This window comes from Notamacropus eugenii, chromosome 2, assembly GCF_028372415.1.
Source record: "Notamacropus eugenii isolate mMacEug1 chromosome 2, mMacEug1.pri_v2, whole genome shotgun sequence".
In the NCBI taxonomy this organism is placed as follows: domain Eukaryota; kingdom Metazoa; phylum Chordata; class Mammalia; order Diprotodontia; family Macropodidae; genus Notamacropus; species Notamacropus eugenii.
In genome coordinates, this window is record NC_092873.1 from 538,728,614 (window position 1) to 538,753,309 (window position 24,696).

The 24,696-nt window shown below is 45.9% G+C and overlaps 1 protein-coding gene across 3 annotated transcripts in view; it reads left to right on the forward strand.

Moving 5' to 3' along the window:
• AK5 (adenylate kinase 5) overlaps positions 1–24,696 on the forward strand; it is a 196,460-nt gene that overhangs the window by 121,177 nt on the left and 50,587 nt on the right. For all 3 annotated transcript variants that reach the window (XM_072649905.1, XM_072649908.1, XM_072649907.1), the window contains exons 7-8: positions 2,193–2,283; positions 15,638–15,708. In XM_072649905.1, the coding sequence (XP_072506006.1) occupies positions 2,193–2,283; positions 15,638–15,708 (162 nt within the window). The remainder of the gene's footprint in view (positions 1–2,192; positions 2,284–15,637; positions 15,709–24,696) is intronic.

Consider the following 24,696-nt stretch of genomic DNA (forward strand, 5'->3'; position numbering starts at 1 on the left):
TTTTGTTGTCCTTGTTCCAGCATCTGCCCCACTCCAGGAAGGTGGTTCCACTGTTATCCCTCCAATAAGTTTTCAATCGTCCCCCACCTTGGAAGAAAGAAGAGTAAGCCAGTCCCAAGCAGGGTTTCAGCCGTCCTTCTTCCCTGCTGTCCCAAAGAGGACAAGTCATCGAGCTCTACCCCCGGGGCCAAGCTCCCCCCCCACCCTTCTTCCCCTTGCTTGTCATCAGAGCCACATTGCCTCCAGCAAGAAGCCACCGATGGTCTCTCCTGATGTCCCACTGGTCGTCATCTTTGTGACTTCGCAGACCACAGCTCTACCCCTAGACACCACTCTCCAGTCTATGTGGTCTCTCTTATTAGCATGTAATCTCTCTGAAGGCAGGGACGGTCTGCCTTTGTATTTGTGTCTCCAGCGCTTAACACCAAAAGGCTTTCTTCATTCACTCACTGATTACTAAGTAGTTTCTGTTCCACAGTCGAGTAAAAGCGATCATGAGTTTACCACCCAAGGCGTCCTCACCAGCTCTCACACTTTCCATTCTAGATTTGGTCTTTGTGTTTTTCCAGCCTAGTCAATTTACTCAAAAACTTGAAGTTTCAGTCTAATCCAACAAGTATTTGTTAAATTATGCCCAAATCCCTGGGCCACTCCTTAAGGGTATAGACAAAAACAAACAAGAAAGCCTCTGACCCTCCCAGAGCTTACCTGAGATTACTGGTACCAGTGCCACGCCTCATTAAAATAAAAACCACCTGGTGAGATCTTGTAATACTATGCAATGACCCAAATCATTTAGCACTCAGTTCCCAAGTTAACTGTCTTGAAAGAGAGGGCCTATGTAATTTTGTTAGTCAGTCAACAAGTTTTTATTAAGGGTCTCCAATGTGCCAAGAATTGTGCTAAGCACTATGGATACAAAGAAAGATAAAAAAGTCAAGTCCCTGCTCTCAAGGAGCTCATATTTTAATGAGGGAGACAACAGGCAAGCAACTATGTCCAAGGGGAATTGGAGTTCATCAACAAACCTCAGAGCCGCACTTTCTGTGGGAACAAAAACCAACAAGCATCTGGGTGCCAGCCGCCTGAGCAGAGTCACGTGAGCAACCCGGAGCAGCAACCCACATGAGGAATTCAGAGAAACATGAACAGAGTTACATGCACTGATGCAAAAGGAGCGTAGTGACTATTCATGGAAATGAAATGACCAAGTGCTCCAGGCAGTTGATTCCTCAGTAAAGGAGCTCAGCCCAGAGGAAGAGCATCAGCCCTCCCTTCCCTCACTCCACTTGTGTGCAGTGCTTCCTCTGCAGTCCTGGGTTGTTGAAGCATTTGTTGGAGGGGGAAGGGTAGAGAACATCTCGTGAAATGTTTAAGAATAAAGGGGACTTATTAACAGGTTCTGTTTCTATATCATCATGTTTTTTTAAATATGTCCCTCCTCTCATCTGCAAGAAAGAATAAAAAAGGGAGAGAGAAAAAAACATTTCAGTAAAATTAGCCCACACAACCACTTAGTCTGATCCCCTACCTCTGCAAGAAAGGGGGGTAGGTTCTCAACTCCAACTAAACAATTAAATGAATTATCATAATTATAATGATTATATATATTATATATAATCATTATAATGATCGAGCTTGGTCCCAAAGAGAGACACCTCTCACAACTCCTTTGCAGAGAACTCTGAGTGTGAAACCCTGTGTACAATGTCATATTCCCTCCTTCTCTCTGAATACTGACATCCCCGGCTCCTTTAGTTCCCAACTAAAATCCCACCTTATTCAGTGCCTTCCCTCTGATAAATACTTCTTCATTGTCCTGTATATAGCATTTTATATGTAGTTGTTAATTATTTCCTATTTGTCCTGTATATAGCTTGCTTTGTTTGCATTTATTGGCACGTTGTCTTCTTCATGTGAGCTCCTGGAGAGCAGGGACTGTCTTTTGTCTCTCTTTGTATCCTGAACGCTTTGCACAATGCCTGGCACATCTTTGACACTTAATAAATGTTGATTGATTGATTGAATTGTTCAACTGACTTTTCTCCCCATTTGAATTTTTTGCTATAACTGGTTTCTCCCTGGGAAAAGGATAGGGATAGGTTAGGAAATGTAGGTGATGCCCAGACAAAAAATAACAGTGAAGTTTATTTTATAGAAGTAAGACCAACTGCGTTTCTTGTTTCCTCCAGTTTGATGCTGACCGAGATGAAGATGAGGTGTTCTATGACATCAGCCTGGCTGTCTCCAGTAAGCTGTTCCCACCCACAGAGGCTGCGGCAGGTATGTGACTCGGAGCTGGTAGCGATCAACGTATCGACAGTCACCGCTGTTACTGTCTCGGTGATTCCGTTTGTCCCAGTGAATGTCTCTGTCTCCACGGTCACCCCTGTTGCACCAATGTCCTCTGCAGCACTCATTCAGATCAGCACAGATGTCTGGGCTAAGCAGACAGCCACAAGGTCTTAACTCCTACGTTCACCCCTGACTTCAGTTAGTTATCATTCCTTCCATCGATCCATTCAATTAGTTATTCTGTTGAAGAAAAAAATATTTATTAAACATCTGTTGTGTCCCAGACACTGGTTAAAACACTTCCATTGAGGTGCAGAGAGTAGAGCCCTGGACTTCGAATCAGGTAGATCCTAGTTCAGATATAGCCTTAGACACTCATTACGTGTGTGATCCTGGGCTAGTCACTTCACCTCTGCCTGCCTCAGTTTCTTTATCTGTAAATGAGAATGATAATAGCACCTGTCTCCCAGAAATACTGTGAAGATTAAATGAGATCATTTATGTAGAGTGCTCTACAAAGCTTTAAGGCACAATATAAATGTTAGCTATTATTTTAGCATCCTTACTATTCTTATTAAATGTGGATAACCTCACCAAGGCTCTGTGCTCAGCCCTCTTTTCTCTGCCTACATTCAGCTTTAACCATGACGTTTATGCCGATGGCTCAGTGTTTTATATCCACATCCTCAACCTCCGCCCAGAGATGCCCAACTAGAGTAGGCTATCCTGCACTCACCTCGACTTCCAAAAGGAAACTCATTCTCTTCCCCCACCTCAGCCCAATTGTCTTTCTTCTAATTTCCTTCAGAGTCTTACTGTAATTTAGATGTAGAGGGCAAAGCTGAAAGCAGTGAGCGAAAGTTGCATATCAGAGGGTTTGGGCCCCATAGAAAAGACAACTTCCTTCCTGACAATGGAACTGTCCACAGGTGACACAAGAGGCAGTTGATCCCTCCTCACTGTTATGGAAGGGATGTTTGAGCAGACCCTCTGAACCCAACTGTGCCTAACCAAGAAGTCCATCTACAGCAGATCCAACAAATGATCAGGTCACACTAATCGTCAGGAAGTTGTCCATTGCACTGAGGCAAAGTCTACCTCTTAGTAACTTCTAGTCCACACTCCTCCAAGGTCAAGCAGATCACAGTTAATTTCTCACCCACAGGATGGTCCTTCAGCTATGTGAATTCAGCCAATTTGACCCTTCTGAGACTCCAAATTAAATGTCTCCAACTCCTTGAGCCAAATATCATAAGACCAAGACCCTTCACCATCCTGGTCATCTTCTGAATGCTCACTCTCTGGCTTGTGAGTGTAACACTCCACTCTGGGTTCAATCCTCCAACCCTCACTGGCACCAGAAGCTTGGATCCTCAGAAGGGCGACTATTCTGACTTTCAGGGGACCACAGATGATTAACCCTAAATCCTAACACTAGTTTATGAGCCCCCACCAGTGTACTTCCCCTTAACAGTCAGTCAATAGACTCAGCTGATCCTTTACCAAACAGCATAGCAAGAACATGAGCTACAAAGCTTTTTCCCCTAAATCAGAGAAATATTTTCCCCCAAATATACAGAGTCAGTGGGAGGGGGAAGAATGGGCACAAACTTAAAGTAAAATAAATAGTATGAGGCACACATAAAGGGAATACGCATGGTCAAGGTAATCCACAACTCCAGAACTCAACGGCCTGAATATCCTTTCTGTTTCTGGTTGATTGTCACAAAGTCTGTTGATGTAGGAGTTGCTGTCCACTGGGCACAGCATCTCTACCAGATAGGCAGTTAGTTTGGGTTTGCTCCTCATACAGCATAGTGCCTCACCTGGATGGTTCAATCTGTTCCTAAGGTAGATCTAGCAGGTGCCTAGGCTCCTGTGGGAACTCCCTACCACACTCCATTGCTGCTGGGAGATCAGATCTCTCAGGACAGGCAGATCCCTCAGCCTCTGGGCTCTTCACACATTGCAGGAGGGTGAGAAAAAGGGGGAGGGAGAGAAGAAGGGGGGAAGAGAGAGAGAGAAGAAAGGGAAGAGAAAGACGGAGGAAGAAAAAAAGGAGGAAGAGAAAGAGAAGAGGAAGAGAGGGGAAAAAGAGGTGAGAGAAGAAAAGAGAAGGGAGAGGGGGAGAACAGTGAGAGACAGGACAGATGGGGAGAAAGAGAGGAGGAAGGGGAGGAAGAGAAGGGGATAAAGAAGTGAGGGAGGGAGAAGGGAAGAGGGAAATATGAGCAAAAAGAAAGCCAGCCCATACCTTCAAGGAGATTCCATTCTAATGGGGGAAGACAACATGGACAGGAGAGCTAGAAAGCCAAGGGCAGGAGGAGAGAAAGGCCCCGGGGTCACTGTGGAGAAGCCCAGAAAGTCCGGGGCAGAACATGGAGAGCAGTGAAGGAAGGGGCATGTCTCACGCAGGCACTTCCTCAGAATGGAGATTCCAGGAAGAGCTCAGCACTCAGAGAAAAGGCCGCAGCTTTCTTTGAATCTGAGCCAGCCTTGTGAGTGTCACAAACATCCAGATGCTCCCCTGTCAGAAGGATTCCTACAGAAATCCTTCACTGGCTGCTCAAAAAATCTAGTCCCTTTGATGTCCATAGATGTGATCTCAAGGCAGCTGCTGGGGCGGGGCTCCCACATCTCCAACAAGGGGATGAAGCAGGAGGCACACATACAGTCTCCTGTACCTGGATCCTAGATAAGCTCACCTCCTTGTCTTGGGTCTGGGACCCCATTCAATTCAACTCAGTAAACATTTATTAAAACTATGTGCAAAATTCAGTTCTGGGCACAGAAGATGCAAAAACCAAAATGCCCTCAAAGAGGTGATATACCAATGACTCTCCAGAGTCATTTCAGTGGGGAGAGTGCTAGTCACTAGGGGATCAGAGCTGTGCCTTGAGGGAAGCTAGGGATTCTACAAGATCCAAGTGAAGAGAGAGGGCATTCCATACTGGGGGTGGGAGGGGGGGGAGGGGGAGGGCGGGTCTCCCAGACAAAGGCACCGAGGCAGTCATTCTCTTTTCCCTCTTGGTGAGGCAAATTTATCACGCTGGTCAGTGACCACCGACAATGACTGGTTCCAGCCCTTATGATTCCCTTGATTCTATTTCACCTTCTCTCTCTCCATGGGCCTCCTACTCACAGCCTGAGAGCCAGATCTGGTGATGTGCTCATTCTCCAGGTTAAATTCTAGCAAATATTATTGAAACAAGTCGGTCCCTTCTCCATCTAAAAATGCATTAGTTATCACCACCACAGTTGGAGCCCTGGATGTGTGCATCATAGTGGGTTCCTAACTATTTTACATTGAAAGGCCACTCCTAAATCTAGAAAGAGATGGAATCATTAATCAAAGAGGGGAGGGAGGAAGATAGCAGGCACTGCTTGCTTCTCTCCATTCCAATGCCTCCTGACTAACAGAGGTTTCATTGTAGGCAGTCAGGTGCCTGCAGAAGAGATGCGGTGTTTCCCATTGCCCAACAACCCAAGAATTGTGCTTCTTTTACCTGCATGTCAGACCTTGAACTGCTGTCTCAAAACTCATTTACAACCAACTCAGCCACACACACTGAGAGAAAAGGCAGATATTCACACCTTACCCTTGGTTATGATGATTTTCTTTGGCTACTGCGCCCCATCTGCCTAGGATGGATTTAAAAAAACCCGTTGCCAAGAGCAACAACTTGTCCAAAACAAATTCCACAGCTAAATGATAAAATAAAATGCGTACAAAAACCACTTTTGAAAGGAAAATTAATATATTCTTCTTTGCACTTATTAATTCTTTAGCCAATATCTTCTCACCTGGCTGCTTCCAACCACTGCTCTGTAATCACCCCATCATCACCTGCAGTGCTAATGTGCAAAACCCAGGAACTGGATTATTTAATGACTTAATTGCTTGCCTATTGTACTTGATGAAAACAACCAGAAGTGAGCAGCTGTTAATTAATAGAGAGGATAGCTACGGCATGAAAGGCAGTGGCTTGGTATATCACCAAGCTCCTGTGAGTTCATGCCCAGTGGATCTGAGTCATTCTACATGAGCACCATATGCCAAAAGGGAGGGTACTGTTTGAATCCACGATATTTGTAGATCTGACCAAGGCCTTTGATACTGTCAGTCATGAGGGCTTATGGAAAATTATGTCAAGATCTGATTGGCTTGAGAAGTTCATCATGTCAGTTTCACAGTGGCATGCACGCCCACGTTCTGGATAATGGACCATGCCTTCCCAGTCACCAATGGAGTGAACAGGGTTGTGTGCTCGCTCCCGTGCTTTTTAGCCTGATGTTTTCAGCCATGTTGTCACACACCTTCAATAAGGACAAATATGACATCAAGGTGAACTAATGGTAAATTCTTCAACTTGGAAAGACCACAAGCCAAGACTAAAGTGGAGGGAGGGTTGGTGCACGGTTTTTTGTTTGCAGATGATTATGCCTTCAATGCAGCCTCTGAAGCTGAGATGCAACAAAATATGGATCAATTCTCTGCTGCCTGTGCTAATTTTAGCCTAATAATTAATACCAAAAAAACACAGGTGCTCCATCAGCCACCACCACACCATCCATATGTAGAACCATCAGTTACAGCAAATGGAGAAATTTTGAATGGTGTGGATGAGTTCACTTACCTTAGTAGTTTACTTTCCAGGGATGTCCACTTAGATGATGAGATTGATGCATGCATTGCCAGAGCTAGCTCAGTGTTTTGGAGGCTCTGAAGAAAGGTTTGGGAGAGAAGAGGTATTAGACTGACCACCAAACTGAACGTCTACAGAGCTGTTGTGCTGACTTCATTGTTGTATGTCTGGGAAACAAGGACAGTCTACCAGCACCATGCTAGGAAACCGAATGACTTACATTTGAACTGTCTTACGAACATTCTGAAGATCACCTGGCAGGATAAAGTACTAAATACTGAGGTCCTTGCTCCAACTAAACCACCAAGCATTCAAACTATGCTTCAGAGAGCACAACTTCAATGGGTTGGCCACATTGTTCAGATGCCTAATGTGTGCTTGCCTAAAATATTTTATGGAGAACTCACACAGGGCAAGTGATCACATGGTGGTCAGAAGAAGTGATCGATACAAGGACACTCTCTCTGAAGAACTTTGGAATATTGCATGCCATGAGAGACACTGGCCCAGGACTGCTCAGCGTGGCATGCCCTCATTGGAGAAGGTGCTGTGCTCTATGAGTTCAAAAGAAATGTGGAATATGCAGATTTAGAGAATGCACCCAAATGTCCACATGGAATATTGCCGGGGTCCCCTAGACCCCAGACCCAAGGCTCTTGTCCAGCAAGAGACCTTGATCCAGGGAGTAATGAATGAGGCGGGAGGCAGGATGGTGATCAACTCCGTTTATTCCAGCTAGCTCACGCACTTTTATAGCCTTGGTTACATAAGCAAACATAGCAAGTCAATCACTTAACTACATTCCTAATATGGACAGCTTCTTCACTCTATACCCGGAACTGCCACATTGTCAACCACGGCGAGACCCTTTCTCTTAGCGCCATCTAGTTCCACCCCTACTGACAAGACCCTAGTTTACCTAGGCTGGCTCTCTGTGTGGCGTCCAGAGATGGGCAGGGGTCGGCTCTAACTTGTCCCATTACAGAATATCTGTGCCTGGCCTGTGCTAGAGCCTGCTGAGCTCATATGGGTCTGATCAACCACAGCTGGACTCATTAGAACTTGACTCTAGCATAGCGACGTCTTTTTGGTCTTGTTCAAAAATGAAGGACAACCATCAACCAACTAGCTTCTGCCACTTCTTACCTCCATGACCTTGGGCAAGTCAGATCACTTCTCTTGGCCTCAGTTTCCCTATATGTAGAATGAGGAGGTTGAACTAGATGATCCTCTAGGATGCTACAAATCATTTGTTTTCATCTTAGATTCCTACAGGAAAGAAAATGTATCATTAGGCTAGTTTGGCATGCTTTCCATTATTTCCCTTATCATGTATTCTATTTGCCAGCACCAAATACATTATCTTCACATCTTACTTAGAAGTACCTGTAACCTCTATATCTATACAGAAATAGAGATACCTCTAACCACTACCTATATAGTGGTACCTGTCACCTCTATATCCATCTGTAATCAGTAAGCATTCCATCACCAGTGTGAAGACAAGCCCTCCAGACCCTCCCAAAGACCCCTGTGCTAGTCTTTGGAGTCCGAGGTTCTATTCCAGGCATATTAGATTGAATATGCCTAAGGGGCCTCCAGGAGGAGAGAGCCAGCAGTCAATTTGTCTGTGAAGGGAAGAGATAGACAAGATGATTGTTGAAGGCATAGCAAGATCAAGCAAAGGTATGCTATAAAAACTGGGTAAAAAAGCCTTTTGTAGGCTGCTGGGAAGAGTCTACTAGACAAGAAAAAGAAAGAGACAGAAAGATGGAAGGAGGAAGAGGGAGGAAGGGAAAGAAGGTAAGAAGAGGAGAGACAGACAGAAACAGAGAGAGAATGAGAGAGAGAGAGAGAGAGAGAGAGAGAGAGAGAATAAGGAGACAAAGTCAGATAGGAGATAGGATTAAGGAATCAGATAAATACAGTGTTGACACTGGCATTAAGAAAGACTGCCTCAGAAAAGAAACTAGATGTAGAGGTGGGCAGGGCCTCAGAGGTCTTCTAGTACAACCCCTCACTTTACATATGGGGAAACTGAGACAGGCAACCCAGGATCACATAGCTCATAAGTGTCTGAGACTGGATTTGAACCCAAATTCTCCTGATTCAATTTCCAGAATTCTATCTACTGTGCCAATGTATGTATCTGAAAAGGTTTCAATGTATGAATGGGACAGGAAGACAAATTCAAATTCTACCACAGATATGATCTGTGTGACTCCTGTCAGACTCAGTTTCCTCTTTTGTAATGGGGACAATAATAGTGGACCTGCCTCCTAGGGGTCCAAAAAGATAACAGATGGAAAGCAATTTCCAAACCCTAATGGGCTCTCCAAGTGCTGGCCATTATCTTGGCGCTGGGGAAGGCTGGCAGAGGACTCCTGTAAGAGCTCCCTTCCCCTCTCCCAGGCTACCTTGACAGGAGAAGGTGGTATTCTAGCCAGGCTACTGCCCTGAGATTGCCTCCAGGGTGTCTTGGATGATGAGAGTTGTCTGTAGGTTGTTTCCTCGGTCAGAATGTAAGGATTTGGCCCCTAGGAAGAGGCCTCTTGACTTTCTTGTCCCCATTCCCTTCTGTCCAGTGCCAAAGGTCCTTTGGCCACAGCCCCCACCCCCTTACTGTCCTCTGGCCCAAGGCTTCCAAATGGGGCAGTCACTGGCCTATGTATGGGGCAGTCACTCCCTAAGCCAACAAACGTTTATTAAGTTAGCTAGTGGTCCAACATACAGCACAGTTTCTGGAATACAAATCTGAGCAACAAGAAAGCTGAACCCTGGCCTCCCAGAGCTTCCAATCTAACTGAAGCATTCCAAGGTCCACACTTCCAAGGGAAGTGGGGGATGGGAGGGAGGCATCTGCAGGTGACCTCCAAGGGTCCAGAGGGGAGATGGAAGGAGGCACTTCTCAGTGGACAGCAGCCTGAAGATCTGTGGGCTCCTGGTCTGGCCCATGGGCTGCAGGACATCAGCTGAGACTCACATCCCCAGGCCACGGGAGCCCCATCAAACAGCTGAGGCACTTGGAGCTGTGTGTCAAAACACAGCCACTATACTGTAGCGCTAATGACAGAAATGAGATTGCTGTTACCTTTAATGATGCTCTGAGAGGGAGGGCAGATGGAGTCTCCTGCTGGCAGAGAACCCAAGTTCTATTCCTGGATTTGACACAGAACCATTTCCACGAGTTCAGAGCTGAGGAGCTGGAATTAATGAACTGAATAAAGCCAGCATGGCTCATGGGAAGAACACTGGCCCTGGGTTCCAATTCCACCTGTGTTAAGCTGGGCTGTTTCTTCACATCTATAAAATGAGAGGGGTAGACTCCAAGGCCACCAGCTCTCTATCTACCATCCTCTTCTTGGAAAAGGAACCCACAGGCCAAGGCTGCTGGGTTTGAGGTAGCCAGGACCCAGGAGCACGACTTGTTCCCTGCCTCATTTTACCAGAGTGATGCTTCATCCTTGGCTTGCAGACCTCCCAGGAGGAGCATCTAGCACCTCTTGAGGCAGTCTGCTCCATACCTGGACAGCTCCAGCTGTAGAGAGTCATGTTCCCTGTATCAAAATCAGGGTCCTGCTCTCTGAGGCCAGGCAGACCAACCCCAAACCATCTGTCCTGTGACAAGCCTAAGGCAATTATCTTCATTACCCTGAGGTCAAATGATCCTGACAGGACAAGAGGAGTCAAGGCCTTGAGGTCCTTTCTCTCCACTTGAAGAAAGCTATGGGTGGTTAGAGTGTCGACCCTGGAGTCAAGGAGACGTGAGTTCCAATCTCAGATTTTCTAGGCTAGGTGACCCTGACTTCACCTGCCCCAGGCTCTTCTTCTGTGCAAGGGGAATGAAAGCCCTTGGCAACCAGGGTTGTTGTGAAGATCAAAAGAGTGAATGTACGGAAATGCTTTGCAAACCTTCAGGTGTACTATAAAGGCCAGCTCTATTGCTTAATTGTTAATGATTAATGATCCATTGATTACTGATCATCAATCACAGTAAATATTCTATGTGATGTGCTCAGGCCTTTTCTATCCCAGGCCTTACGGTTCAGAGACCTCAGCCTTTGTACAAGAATTCTGGACAGGCAGACGCGTGAAGAACCATTAGGCTGCACCTACATTTAAAATGGGATCGGGCCACACCTAGGATGGTTCATCTGTGAACATCTCTGGCAATTTTCACATAAATTCCATCATCTGGACCCAATGAAAATGCAGGAAGAGGTTTTGTTTATGCCAAATCTCCCCCAAATTAAGAAGGGATTAGGAAGGGAAAGGACACCCACCAAACGAGGAGCGCCATAAGCAAGAAAGGGAAAGGGGATTGGGAAGGAATAACCTCTGGAGAGCCCTGCACCTCTCATTGGTCCGCGTATCTGGAGCATTTGAGGAAGGCTTCCCACACATTGAGTGAACTCCTTGTGCCAAGCTTCTGAGAGGAGAAGAGTTGCACAGTACAGTACAAATGGCATTCAGCCTCTGGGGAGGGACTGTCTGCACTGAAGAGATCCCAGAGCCCTTGTATTATTGTGTTGAGCTCCTTCTCACTGTATCTCTCCTCACACATCTGTATGCTCTTAGATGGTCTCCCAGCTTCTCCATCTTCCATCCATCCAATGCCAAAGCAAAATCCCCCAAAGCAAAGTCTGACAAGGACCCTCACCTTTTGCCTTTCTTAGATGGTGGCACTCAGGGGCAGAAAAGTCAAATTTAAATCTGGTCTCAGGTCTTTCCTAACTGTGTGACCCTGGATAAGTCACTAAACCTCGGTTGGATTCCATTTCCTCATCCGTAAAATGGGGATGATAATAACATCCACCTCTCAGGGCTATTGTGAGGATCAAATAAGATAACACTTGTAAAGCGGTAGCAAAGCAGTGCCTGGCACATAGTAAGTGCTTAATATCTATTTATTGACTACTGACTGCTCAAAGACCCCCTTATATCTAGAATCAAACACAAATATGCATCCAGGCTTTTGAAGCCCCTCACAATCTAATGCCCAAGATTGTCTCATTTTCCTCTCTGTTGTGTACTCTGCGTTCCAGACAGACAACATTACTAGCAATGGCTCTACACCACACAGCATCTCCCATCTCCAGCCAGTCAGCCAGCTGCCAGGTACTCCCTCCTCATCTCTGACTCTTGGAATCTTTAACTTAATTCCATCAGGGCTGTCAAATGAACCTTTTCCAGAGTTGCCTTAGTGCACAAACACTGCCTAATGAAGACAGAGTTGGCCTCTGTGCGGGAGGGTGTCTCTCCCCCAACGCACCCCACCCCAAAAACCCTACAACATACTTTTAAGCTTACTTTGCCTTATGCTCCTGTTCTCCAGCGTTTCTGAAGTCTGGACAATCAACACAAGTCCAGCCATGGTGTGTAGTGTTGACAACATGGGTACTGAGATTCCTCAGAGTTAGGAGACCTCCCTCTGACACACACTGGTACATGTCACACTGGCAGCTCCCCACTACTGTAAATTGCAGAGAAGGGGTCACGCTGCCTCAGTCTGGGTGGCGCTTCTACATCCACACTCATCTCTGCAGTGTCCCTTCTTGAGAAACTGGCTCGTTGGGGGACAGGAGTCTCATGCACATCTTGTTTTCCCCCAGTGCCTAGCATGGTGCCTGGCAAAGTTATCAGTACGTTAAATCTGGTCAGCAGAAAATGTAGGAAAGACAAAGGATTTCTTGGGCTCTTTGCAGAAAGTCTCAATGCAGCCTCCCAGGGAAGGTCTCACAACAGGAAACCAGGAACCTCACCTTGTTCCCATCAAATCCTTGGTCAATGCTGCTCATTTTCCAGTGATTCCAAGGCTCAGATCTGCCCTGGCTTGGTTCTTCACAAGGCCCCTGACCTGACCTGGCCAGCCCCCCTTTCTAATTCTCTTTTCTTGGATAGCTAGGTGAGGAATTGCTCTCTGCAGGCTAGACTCATTAACGATGATTAATCATCCATACCACGAAGGCCTCTTCATGAAAATTAGCAGTTTAAGCTTGGTCCTCGAGGACTGACACAAATAGGTTAATGTAGCCTGAATCCCTGGGTACATGACTAAGAATCATTATTCTGAGACAAAAATAATCCTATGGGAGAGGGAAGATGCTTCAGATCTCAGGACCCAAGGTCCACTGGGGGTTTTGGGGTGGGGCACCTGGAGGAGACAGAGACCCTAGGGAAGTAGGAGTTCCCTCAGCGCTGAAGGAGGGGGCAGGCAGGGCTGAAGTGCGAAGGGACTGACAGGTAAGTAGACTGGACTAATCATCCATGCTAAATAGGAGCTCAGCAAAATTATTTCTACCTAGGAGGGCTGACAGCAAGGTCACCCTAGAACCAAGACTTAGTCATTGCACTCTGGTTATGGTCCTATCTATATTAATACATTCCTTCAGCCCAGGTTCAACCCATTGCTTGGATGTCAAGGTGCCCTACACCGATAACAGGTAAATTTGGCTCTCCTAGGTCATTTCCAAGGGGCCAGAATGAGAAATTTGGGCTAAACGTGAACTCTCCATGACACCAAAACCAAGGAAACTGGCCTCAATAAGAAAATACCAAAGAAGTCAATCTCTAGACAGTGTGGTGGGCAGAGTCTAGAAGTACAGGGTTTAACTTGTGGTATTTATTAAGCACCAACTGTGTGCAGAGAATTGTACCAGGGAAGGAAAAGAGACAAGCATTTTTTTAATGTCAGGCACTGGACATTACAGACAGAGTCTCACTAGGCCTATCAGGCATCTGGGATGGTACAAAGGTAGATATGATGAGGGGCATGCCCTCATGGAGCTGATAATCAAATGGAGGGATAAGACAGGTGGAGACAGCTGTCATAGCTAACATTACCCTTGAAGTGCTTTAGAGAGTAGTGAAACAAAGATGTACGGACAATATCAGGAGCAAAGAATCACAGACTTAGAACATGAAGGGACCTTCGACATAGGGTCAGACCCTCTCTTTTCTTTTCTTTTCTTTTTTTTTATTTAACTTTTAACATTTATTTTCACAAAATTTGGGGTTACAAATTTTCTCCCCTTTTCTCCCCTCCCCCCCAAACCCAAGCATTCTAATTGCCCCTGTGACCAATCTGCTCTCTTCTATCCTCCCTCTCTGCCCTTGTCTCTGTCTTCTCTTTTGTCCTGTAGGGCCAGATAGCTTTCTTTACCCTTTAACCTGTATTTCTTATTTCCTAGTGGTAAGAACATTACAGTTGATCCTAACACTTTGAGTTCCAACTTCTTTAGCTCCCTCCCTCTCCACCCCTTCCCTTTGGAAGACAAGCAATTCAATATAGGCCAAATCTGTGTAGTTTTGCAAATGATTCAGACCCTCTCTTTTCACAGGGGAAAGAAGTGAGATGACTGGCTCAAGACCACACAGCTTTCATAAGGGGCAGAACCAGCCCTCCCTCCATCACTGACAGTCATTCTGACCTTCTGGGGGAGCAGAGGGAAAGTCTGAGGGAGGAGGGGATATTTCAGCTGGACTTGGAAGGATGGGCAGGATTTTAAGAGAGAAAGAGGATGCCACCAAGAGAGGGAAGGTCACTTCCCAGTCATTCCCACACTCCGGGTGTTGTTTCTCCATAACCATCTGTGAGCTCCCATGAGGGCAGGGCCCACCTTGCTTTTTCACAAGTGTATCCCTAGTGCTTAAGCACAACTAGTGCTTAATAAATGCTTCTTGGCTTGCCATTGTCTTCCTTTGTCTCCCACTGGAACTTTTCTCTGACCATGGAATTCCTCTCAGACTGATCAGAGCACAAGGCTCCAGATCACTTCCCAGGCTTTACCACTGGGACATGAGCTTCTTGGGGAAGAGACTGTCTTTTTGTCAGTGCCAGCACTTGGCATGGCACCTGGCACACAGTAGATGCTTACTAAGAGCTTCATCCTTTAGTAACTCATGCACCAATGTGCATGTTCAGTGGGCACAGTGGGCACAGTGGTTTGGCTGGAGTTTCAGAGAGTGGAGAGGAGCCCTACAAAGGTAGGCTGGCACCCTATTGTTGAGGGACTCCAGTGCTAGTCAGGGGCCATCCACCTTGTCAAGTTTAGGCCCTAGGGTCAGTAAAATGAGCCTCATCTCATTGAATGCTGCACCTGCACATAGCTCCAGACCTTGCCCTCTGCCCTACAGCTAAACCTTCCCCATTGGCAATAAGCGCATGCTTTACTGTCTGTATTCCCCATGCTTAGCACAGTGTTTGGCACACAGGGAGTGGTCAATATTGGCTTTTGCATTCATTCAGGTGCAAGGCTGCTGGTCCCATCTTCAGCATGGGTCTTAAGGTAGCTGGGCTGTCACATGACTCCATTGAGATGTCTACCCCCTCCCATTTGACTGCTACTGGAGGCATTCCCATCCTTCCCAGAGAAGGGGAACTTTGACCAGCTCACATCAAACCAATATAAAAATGGTTTCTCCATTTGTAGCAGTTGCAGAATTACCCTCAGACCAAGCTGGGTCTTTGAGGGGATGGGATGGGGGAGGGGGAATATCTCCATAGAGCTCTCTCTCTGTACTTATAGTTCCCATAGACAGTACTTGCAGCTTTTTCTTGATTAACTAGATTTACTAGAAACATGGACAGAAATTGCAGTGACCTCACATGCAACCTTCGAAACCTGGACAGAGGCAGACATAGTCATAGATGATTCCAGAAGTGGCACTAACCTCTTTCTTCCCTTTCTAACTAGGGCCAAGTGAATTTGACCTCTGTGTGGACACTGGTGATGGGATCGATGCAGGGTCTGATTTGGAGGACCAGGTAAGACCAGCTTTCCAAGGCTATCCTTTGTCTCACACTGTTGGGATTCTGGCCCTAAGAAAGATGCAATGAGTTCTTAGCCTTCCTTGTGTCCCAGACTCTGGTCAATGTCTAACAACTATCATGGGGAGGGGGAGGCAGGAAATGGACAGGAGACCCACTTTTAGGTTTAAACTGCCTTGTGAACATTCTCATTACTTTTTCAAGCCTAGACCATCAACAAAGCAGTAAATCAAGCCCCAACTTGTGCAGTTTGCTGAATTATGAGGTACAAATGTTCATGCTGAAAAATTCACAATCATCTCACCTGAGACAGCAACTAAGATCTGGCTCCAGCACCCTGCCTTCCTTGACCCTTGGGTAGTCAGCGAAGCCAGAATAATGCTTTAAAGGGCATAAAAAAATGTAAGGAATTATAAAGGACACCAATTTTATTGAAATGAGGATCCAGGTTTGCCCATCCCAGTTCACAGGCCCTCTGAAACCTAGCCATGCAGTTAAGAATCCCTGATGTAATGACTGCTCCTCTTTAAGCAGGTTAATAACAACATTTTCTGTAGCTCTTTCCAGCCAGCCATCACCTTGTAATTATTTGTGATTTGTTATAGCTATAGCCAGAAATTATTCACACACCCTTAGGAGCTGGCTTGGCCTATAATTGAGAAAGATGCACAGGTTTAAGATATGGGAAATAAAACTGAATTTTCTCAGCAAACAATTCTCCCAGATCTCAATCTCTTGTCATGACCCATCAACCACCAATTATTTATTGGGCCCTTACAGGAGTGGTGCAGGAGAAAAGCAATCGCCAAAGAGGATCTGTGCATTTTATGTTAGGGTAAAGCAAGTGAGGCCTCTGAGAGCAGCCAGTAACTAGGGATTCGGGCAGCCCAGATCAGCGGCACAGAGTGATTAGTACAGAGCAGCCCCTTTGTTGGGGGGGACTCTACCACGTGGTTGTAGTACAGGGGAGGGGGAGAAAGGGGTGAGATGGAGAACTGGGGAGGTTGGAGGGGACCACTGGTAGGATGGGGTGTTGGGGGGCACTAAGCAGTAGGGAGAAGGTTCCCTCTCTGTCTGTTATTGGGTTCCTTCCTTGTTCTTGTCCTGTTCTTCTGGCTAACAAGGTGCTAAGTCCTAAAGGTTCCAGGACTCAGAGAGTTCTTGCACCTTCTAAATTCAGCCCCTGGAGCAGAGCTCCCTCAACCCACCCTAGTTATGGCTCAGAAGCAACTGAGTATGACAGTGTTGAGTAAGGGGCTTGGAGCCCTGAGTTCAGATTCTGCCTCAGACATTTGCTTAGCTAGATGACTGTGGACAAGTCCTTTAGCTGCAGTTGCCACATCTATAGAATATACAGCTCTAATTCCAAGTACCTCACAGGGTTGTTGGGAGGATTCAGTTGGATAATATTTGTAGGGGACAACTGCAAAGTGCTATACAAGTGTTAGAAATTATTTTTTTTATCGGAACCATCTTCTCTTCATCCAAAGACTTCTTCCTGGTGGTACCGTCCCTCTGAGCTCAACCTCTCATTAATTTCGTCTATACCTGCTATACCCAGTTGTCTGCATGTGGTCTCCCCCATTAGACTGGAAGCTTTTAGAGGGCAGGGACGATCTTTTACTTTCCATATCCCCAGGGCTTAGCACAGTGCATGGCACATAGTAGGTACTTAATCAGTATTTGCTGACTTACTGACTTTTGCTTTTGGTAAAGAAAAACATCCATCCTGTGAATGATCTTTTTGCCCTGTTGCTGCCCAAGTCAGAAGCTTCCTACATCTTCATTGGCACTGGCTATCAGCCAAATAAACATTTTTCTTAGTCTTTTTTCAGTCTCAACTTAGGTTTGGTTATTCCAAGTGGCTGCTTACCAGTGCCTAAAAGCTAGGACTGGTTAGATACACTAATACTACTTCCTGTATTTCAAAAGGCAGGAAGAGGATAGACTCAGAGAAAATTCATAGACTATCTAGTCTGCAAACTGAAGTTGAAGATCACCCATGGGGAGGGTGTGAGCAGCCTGCGCCACAATATCAACCCAAAATGGCACAGGAGAAGTGAAGTGCGAAAAGTGATCATGCGAGAAATATGTGGCCAGATCAGGAAGTGGGCCAGTTGGGTGGCAGGTGAAGAGCCACCAACAGAAAGCCCATGTGTCCAACTACTGTCTGTGCAATGACAGGAGCCCCAGAGGAAGGTTCCCAGAGCACTGGTATAGACATGAGCTGCACAAGGCTGAGAGATCACAGACAGTTGTGCCCTTCATTACCAGAGACAGGATGGATTCATAGGACAGGGATCATAAAGCCATTGTCTTACTGAACTAGATCCATGATATTCACAGAACTGTGGGATTCAGGGACCTCAGTGGCCCTGGAATCTGACCTGTACTTGAAGGGAATCCTCACCACAACATGCCACATAAGCGGTCATGGGATCATGTATCTTAAGCTGGAAGGGACCTCTGAAGAGGTTCATCTAGTCCAAACTATACATTTTACAGAGGAAGAAACTGAGTCAAGGAAAGTCTAAACAATTTGCCCAAGGTCATACAAGTAGCAAGTATAAAAGGTGAGATTTGAACCCAGACTATCTGACTTTGAACCACCGTACCACACTGCCTCTACTTGAAGATCCCTAAGAAGGGAGAGCCCAGCACCTACTAAGGGCAGTCCACCCTACTCTTCAACAGCTGTCATTGGTAGGAAGGTTTTTCTGGCATCAAGCTGCCAATGACCTCTTTACAGCATCCACCCACTGCTCCTGGTTTTTACCTTCTGGGGCCAAAAAGGTCCAAGTCTAATTGAGCTTACAAACCTTCAAACTTAAAGAAAACTATCATGTCCTCCTGGAGAGGTCTCTTCTCCAGGCTAATCATACCCATAATCCTTGTATTTCATGAACTCCTGGTTGTCTTCCTCTGGACACATCATTTTGCCAATGTCCTTCTTAAATGGAGAAGTGACTGCACAGTGCACCAGATGAGGTCTGAGGAGGGCAAAAAGGGCAGAGTGCAGCCGGACCTGCCCCTCGCCAGAGCCTGGCAGCTCTGCCTCTCAACACTTTCCGGATGGCATTAGCTTTTTTGGCTGCCACATCCCACTGCCAACTCAGAATGAATCCAAAGTCCACAAAAACAAACCACCTCCATGTCTGTTTCAGACATCATAGACTTGTCAAGTTGGCCTTCTGTCTCTGAGCAACATTTCACACTTTTTCCACTGAATTTCATCTCATTAGATTCAGCCTGGTGCTCCAGACTTGAGATCCCCTTAGAGCCTGACTTTGTCATCCCCTCTATTAGCTAAGCTTCCCAGCTTTGTGTCATCTGCAGATGTCATGAGCATGCCTCCAATGCTCTTCTTTATATTATGGACAAAAATGTTAGACAGTGTCGAACCAAACATGGATCCTTGCAGCATGCCACTGGAGACCTCCTGCCACACTCATCCTAAGCCATTAGTAGCCTCTGGACTCTCAGAATCCAGCCATCTACCCAGTTCTGAATCCATCTTAGTGATGATTGCTTTTCTAATCCAGCTTCTCCATATGGACAGGATGAGATACTTTATCTAACCCTTGCTAAAATCTAAGCAAACTCTATCCACAGCATTCCCCTCATCTCTATTAGGAATTTTGTCAAAGAAGGAAACAAGGTTCTTCCATGATGTGTTCTCTATTATGTCTAAATTGTGAACCCTTGGGACTGAGGGAGAATCCTACTAAACATGGTTGGTCCTCCAACCATTTCTGAAGATTGGGCAAGAACAGATGCCCAACTCAGAGTATGTATGGGGGAATGGGAAAATCCTGGGGATGGGAGACTCCTCAATTTTAGAGAAGAGTGAAATCATGACTGACCATCCAGACAGAGGGAAGGGCTGCCTGGGTGCTGGGATTCAAAGAGGGTACAAAGTTCCCAAAGTACCTTCTCACCTCAGCCATCCTCAGTCCCTGAAATGCCCATGAAATAAAATACATGGAATTGCAAAGGAAATAAATCATCCTGAAATGTTATTTTTTTTAAAAAAATCCTTTTAAGTTCACAGACTCCAGGTGAAGAAGCCTGTAGGGCTAATCTCACAATCCAGGAACAAAAATAAATGGCAGAGAGAGAGAGAGAGAGAGAGAGAGAGAGAGAGAGAGAGAGAGAGAGAGAGAGAGAGAGACTGACTGCCAGATAGCACTAGAAAGTTCCCCAAGTTGTAAAACTCTCTCTTCTCCAACAGAATGAGGACCTACCAGAGTGGTGCCTCTTTCTATATAGGATAAAGTTAAGTACACAGTATGAGTTGTGATACATTCCACTTGGCATCATTTGCTGCTGCCTCATGATTAACAATAACGAAAATGACTTTTATGTAGCATCTTATGGTAGGTTTTTTTTTTAACTCAATGCTCAGAATATAGTTACCACTCAGTCTCCACCTTATGTTTTTGTATAAGAAACTGGGGCAGACATAACCTCCAGGCTCTGCCCAGAGATTCTAACTCCATTACTTAGCTAGAATGATAGAAACGCTGATTGGTAAGTCAAAGGTGGGCAAGGAGTGCTGGAACAAGAGACAGGCGTCCTTCCTTTAGCCCAGGAGCCACAAGAGACTCCGGGCAGATTTCAGTAGGTTCATGGCAGGGGTGGGGAAAATACATCTTAATGTTCACTACCCTTTAACTGACACTTAACATGGCCTTCAATCAGGTTTGTGGACAACTAATTACAATAGTATTTTTAATGCCCATGTAACTGTCACCAAGACAAAACACGGGTATTTTCATGGGGCATTCAAGTCTTGGCAGAAGCTTGAAACTTCAAGTATGTTCATCACTGCTTGGAAATTACTATAGTTATAGGACCTGCTGCTGGATCACACATGAGCACAACTTTCCTGTCTACTGGATATATTTCAGTACTACTAGTTTCCTTTGTAATCCTGTGAATTTTATATTATGCATTTAAAAATGTGATTCTTAGATGGGGCCATAGGTTTCACCAGATTCTGCCAAAGGGGTCCAGGACACAAAATAAGCTAAGAAACCCTTTCCCCCAAAATATTTAAGGATTCCACCCATGTTTGAGCTCCATGTTGCCTGCCCAACCTGAGCTCTTACCAACTCATCTTCTTTACCTACACTCTGACCACTCTGGACTTCCTGTTCTGTTCTCAAGCTTCCACTCTCCTCTCTGTGTCTTGGTTCATGCCATGTCCCACGTTGATCGCTATTGATGTCCTTCCCTTACATTCAGATCCAAGCTGTTGCTGCCTCCTCCATGAAGCCTTCCCCGACTACCTAGATAAAAGTGCCTTCTATCCCATCACATTCCTCATAGCCCTCTCCCTGGACCACAGTCTTTGCATTGGCTTCACTTCTTATATTGCATGCCTATCTTTTCCTTCTTTAGACGGGAAGCTGTCTGAGAGCTAAACTGGTGTCAGATCTGCCCATTCCTGACTTCTAGCCCAGTGCCTTGAACCTAGATAAAATCAGTCAGTCACCAAGCCTTTATCAGTTGCCCGCTGTGTACCAGGACCTGAGCTGGACTCCGGTGATAAAAGGAACAAATGAATCCCTCTCCCCACAGGGAGCTCTAGCAGAAGCGTCTGCCCTGGAGGGGTGAGCTCACTGAACTAAGCAGAATTAAATTCAGGTTCTCTTTTCTTAGCATAAGCCCGCTTCCCCATCCGCGTTCAGGAAAAGTCCCTGGCGCACAGACCTTGCCGCCGTGACCGTTCTCCCAAATGCGCTTCTGGGTGGCCGCACTCCGTTGACTCGGAGTTGAATGCGGAGTTCACTAAGCCCCAAGTCTTCACGCACACAGCTTGCTTTTTTAAAGTTTTTTAAAGTCCTATTGACGTGTTTTGTTTTTACATTACATTTACAGATCACCCCAGCTCCAGGAGAGTTCTCCTGGAGCAGAGTAAAGCACTTCGTACAAATAACAACGCAATAACCTTATCTGAAAGTGCGCGTAACGTTTCTCGTCAGCCACACCCCCGCCTCTCTGTTTCAACTGCTTTTTTTAATTAACAGAGAGTTATTTTCTCTCCCTCCCACCTCCCACACCACTGGAAAAAAGGGGGGAGGGGGAAGAGAGACAAACAGCAGACAGACGAAAAAACCAGAACGAATTCCTTGTAACAAATCCACAAATCAATGCGGTTGAGTCGCAGACAGAAATACATCCATCTCATTCCACACCCTCACTCCACCACCTTTCGGGGTTCGACAGCGTGTTTTCACCCCTAGTCCTGTGGAATCATAGGTGGCCAATGTGTCGATCCTAGCTCTTCAAGCTTCCAAAGTTGTTTGTTTGAGCAGCATTGTGGTGGTTGTAGATTTTGTTCTCCTGGTTTTGATCATTTTCATTCTTTTTCAGGTTATAAAGGTCTTCAAAATTATTTGTTTTTGTAATATTAAAACTATTATATAAATTGTTCTGACTCTCTATTGGTTCACCAAAGTCTTTCCATATCTCTTTGAAATTCAGTTCAATTCAACTAACATTTATTAAGCACCTGCTGTGTTCCAGGCACTGTGCCAAGCACACAAAAAGAGGCAAAAGACAATCCTTGCCCTCAAGTAGCTTACAGTCTAATGGGGAAGACAATGTGCAAACAAATGCATAGGCAGGGAGCTCTGTGCAGGATAAATAGGAAACAATGAATAGAGGGAAAGCACTGGGATATGTAGGGACTGTGAAAGGCTTTCCGTAGAAGGTGAGATTTTAGCTGAGAGTTAGAGGAAGTTAAGGAGGTCAATAGATAGGGCAGAGGAGGGACAGTGTCCAGACCTGGGGAATGGCCAGAGCTGAGAGATAGAGCGACTTGTTCAGGGAAGAACCAGGAGGCCAGTGTGTCCCTGGATTAAAGTCTTAAGGAAGGGAGGAGTAAGGAGACTGAAAAGGGATGAGGGGGCTGAAGGGCTTTGAATGTCAAACAGAGCATTTTGTATTTGCTCTTGGAGAAGACAGGGAGCCAGCCCCCTGGAATTTATTGAGTAGGGGAATGGCATGGTTAGACCTGTGCTTGAGGAAAATCACATTAGTGCCTGAATGGAGGATGAACTTGAGTGTGGAGGAAATTTGAGGCTATTGCTGTAGTCCAGGTGTGAGGCGATACGGGCCTGAACCTGGGGGGGGAGGGGGCAATGTCAGAGGAAGATGCTCCCAAGGGGAACTGGACATTCTGGATCTGGGGGGTGAGAGAGAGTGAGTAGTCCAGGGAGACTCCTAGGTTGGGAGCCTGAGGGACTGGGAGCATGGTGTTGTCCTCTACGATAATAGAGAAGGTGGGGCAGGGTGGGGAAATGATTATGTGTTCTGTTTTCAACATGTTGGGTTTAAGATGTCTACTGGATGTCCAGTCTGGCATGTCTGAAAGACAGTTTGAGATATGAGACTGAGATCAGCAGAGAGATTGGAGCAGGAAAGGTAGATTCCATAGAGATGATCATGAAGCCCATGGAAGCTGATGAGATCACCAGGGAAGCAGGACATAGAGGGAAGAGCAGAGGACCCAGGAAAGAGCCCTATGGACACCCATGGTTCAAGGGCATGGTCTGGAGGAGGAGCCAGCAAATGAGACAGAGAAGCAGTTAGAGAGGGAGGAGGAAAACTAGGAGAGAATAGTGTCCCCAAAGCCCAGGGTAGGAGGAGGCCACCAGGGAGTACCCAGCAGGTACATGATGCTGTGTGGAATCCATGCCTGGAAGAGCTGCTGATGGAAAGGGGAGTATCTGGAAAGTCACTTCTCACAGCGCAGTGGTGAGCTCTGCCCCATTCACACACTACAGATTAATTAGGCATTCCTTGGTTGATGCCATCCCTTTATTTCTAGCTTTTTGCCACCACGAAAAGAGATACAACAACTAATTTTCATGCATATAGGACCTATCTCATCTCTTTGCTCCTATAGTTGTATCTATGCTGTGATAGGAGCAATATTATGCCCCAGAAACCACTCCACCCATGAAGATCCCACCTCATGCATGCTGACCTCATATCTCCTTAAATGGTGTTAAAACTGTCCTGGGATTGGATTGGCTCAGGGAGCTCAGGTGCTGGCATTGACATGGCTTCCTTGTCACTTGTGAGCATAATACAGCACAGCTCACTGGTGAGCCAAACAAATCTCAAAGACGGTTTTAATACCTTTAAAAGAGAAACTATACTAACATGTTTGGGGTGGTAGGCACAGGGAGTGGGTGACAGGAAAAGCTAACCCAGTCTCCATCAAAGCCAGCAAGGGGGACTTTGATAGATAATATCATACCTACCACAGAAAGCCTCCCTGATCTTGAACCAGTGAAGTCAGTGCTCTGAGCCCAGGGATTGGTCGATCCCTATTAAAATCTTCTGATTAGATTTAGTCCAGCTTTCTAGCCTATCAAGTTATTCTTGAGTCTTGACTCTAATCCAGTGCATAAGTGAACTCTCCTGACTTGTGTCATGAGCCAATCAACTAGCACCAATCAATGCCCTTTAGGCACCAGACACTGTTAGGTGTTGCATGTACAAAGACAAAAAGGAGATTACATTTGTTTGAAAGAGATCAATAAATAGTCTTTAAATATCTTCTCTATGCCAGGCATTATACTAAGTGGTAGGCATGCAAATATGGGAGAGAGAAAAACCCTAACCCTGCTCTTAAGAGAATGGGAGAAGACAGTGCACAAAGGAAGCCAAGATGGCGGCTTCATGGAGTCCAAGGAGTACTAGTGAAGGGAAATGAAGAGATGACTGGCCTGGGAACCCTCTGAAATGGAGGCTTTGGGAGTTCTTTGCTCCACCCTCCAGCCATGCAATCAGAGGGGCAAAGCGTGTGACTACCAAAGCTGGTGCAATCTTGAAAGATGACACCTATAAAAAGAGGAATGGCCCTAGTAGGTCCCCTACTTTTTTGGAGTAGAAGAAATATTTTTATATCCTTAGGAACTTTTTAACAACTCTGGCCCTCTTCTCTCTCCATCTCTTTCCTTTTTCCTC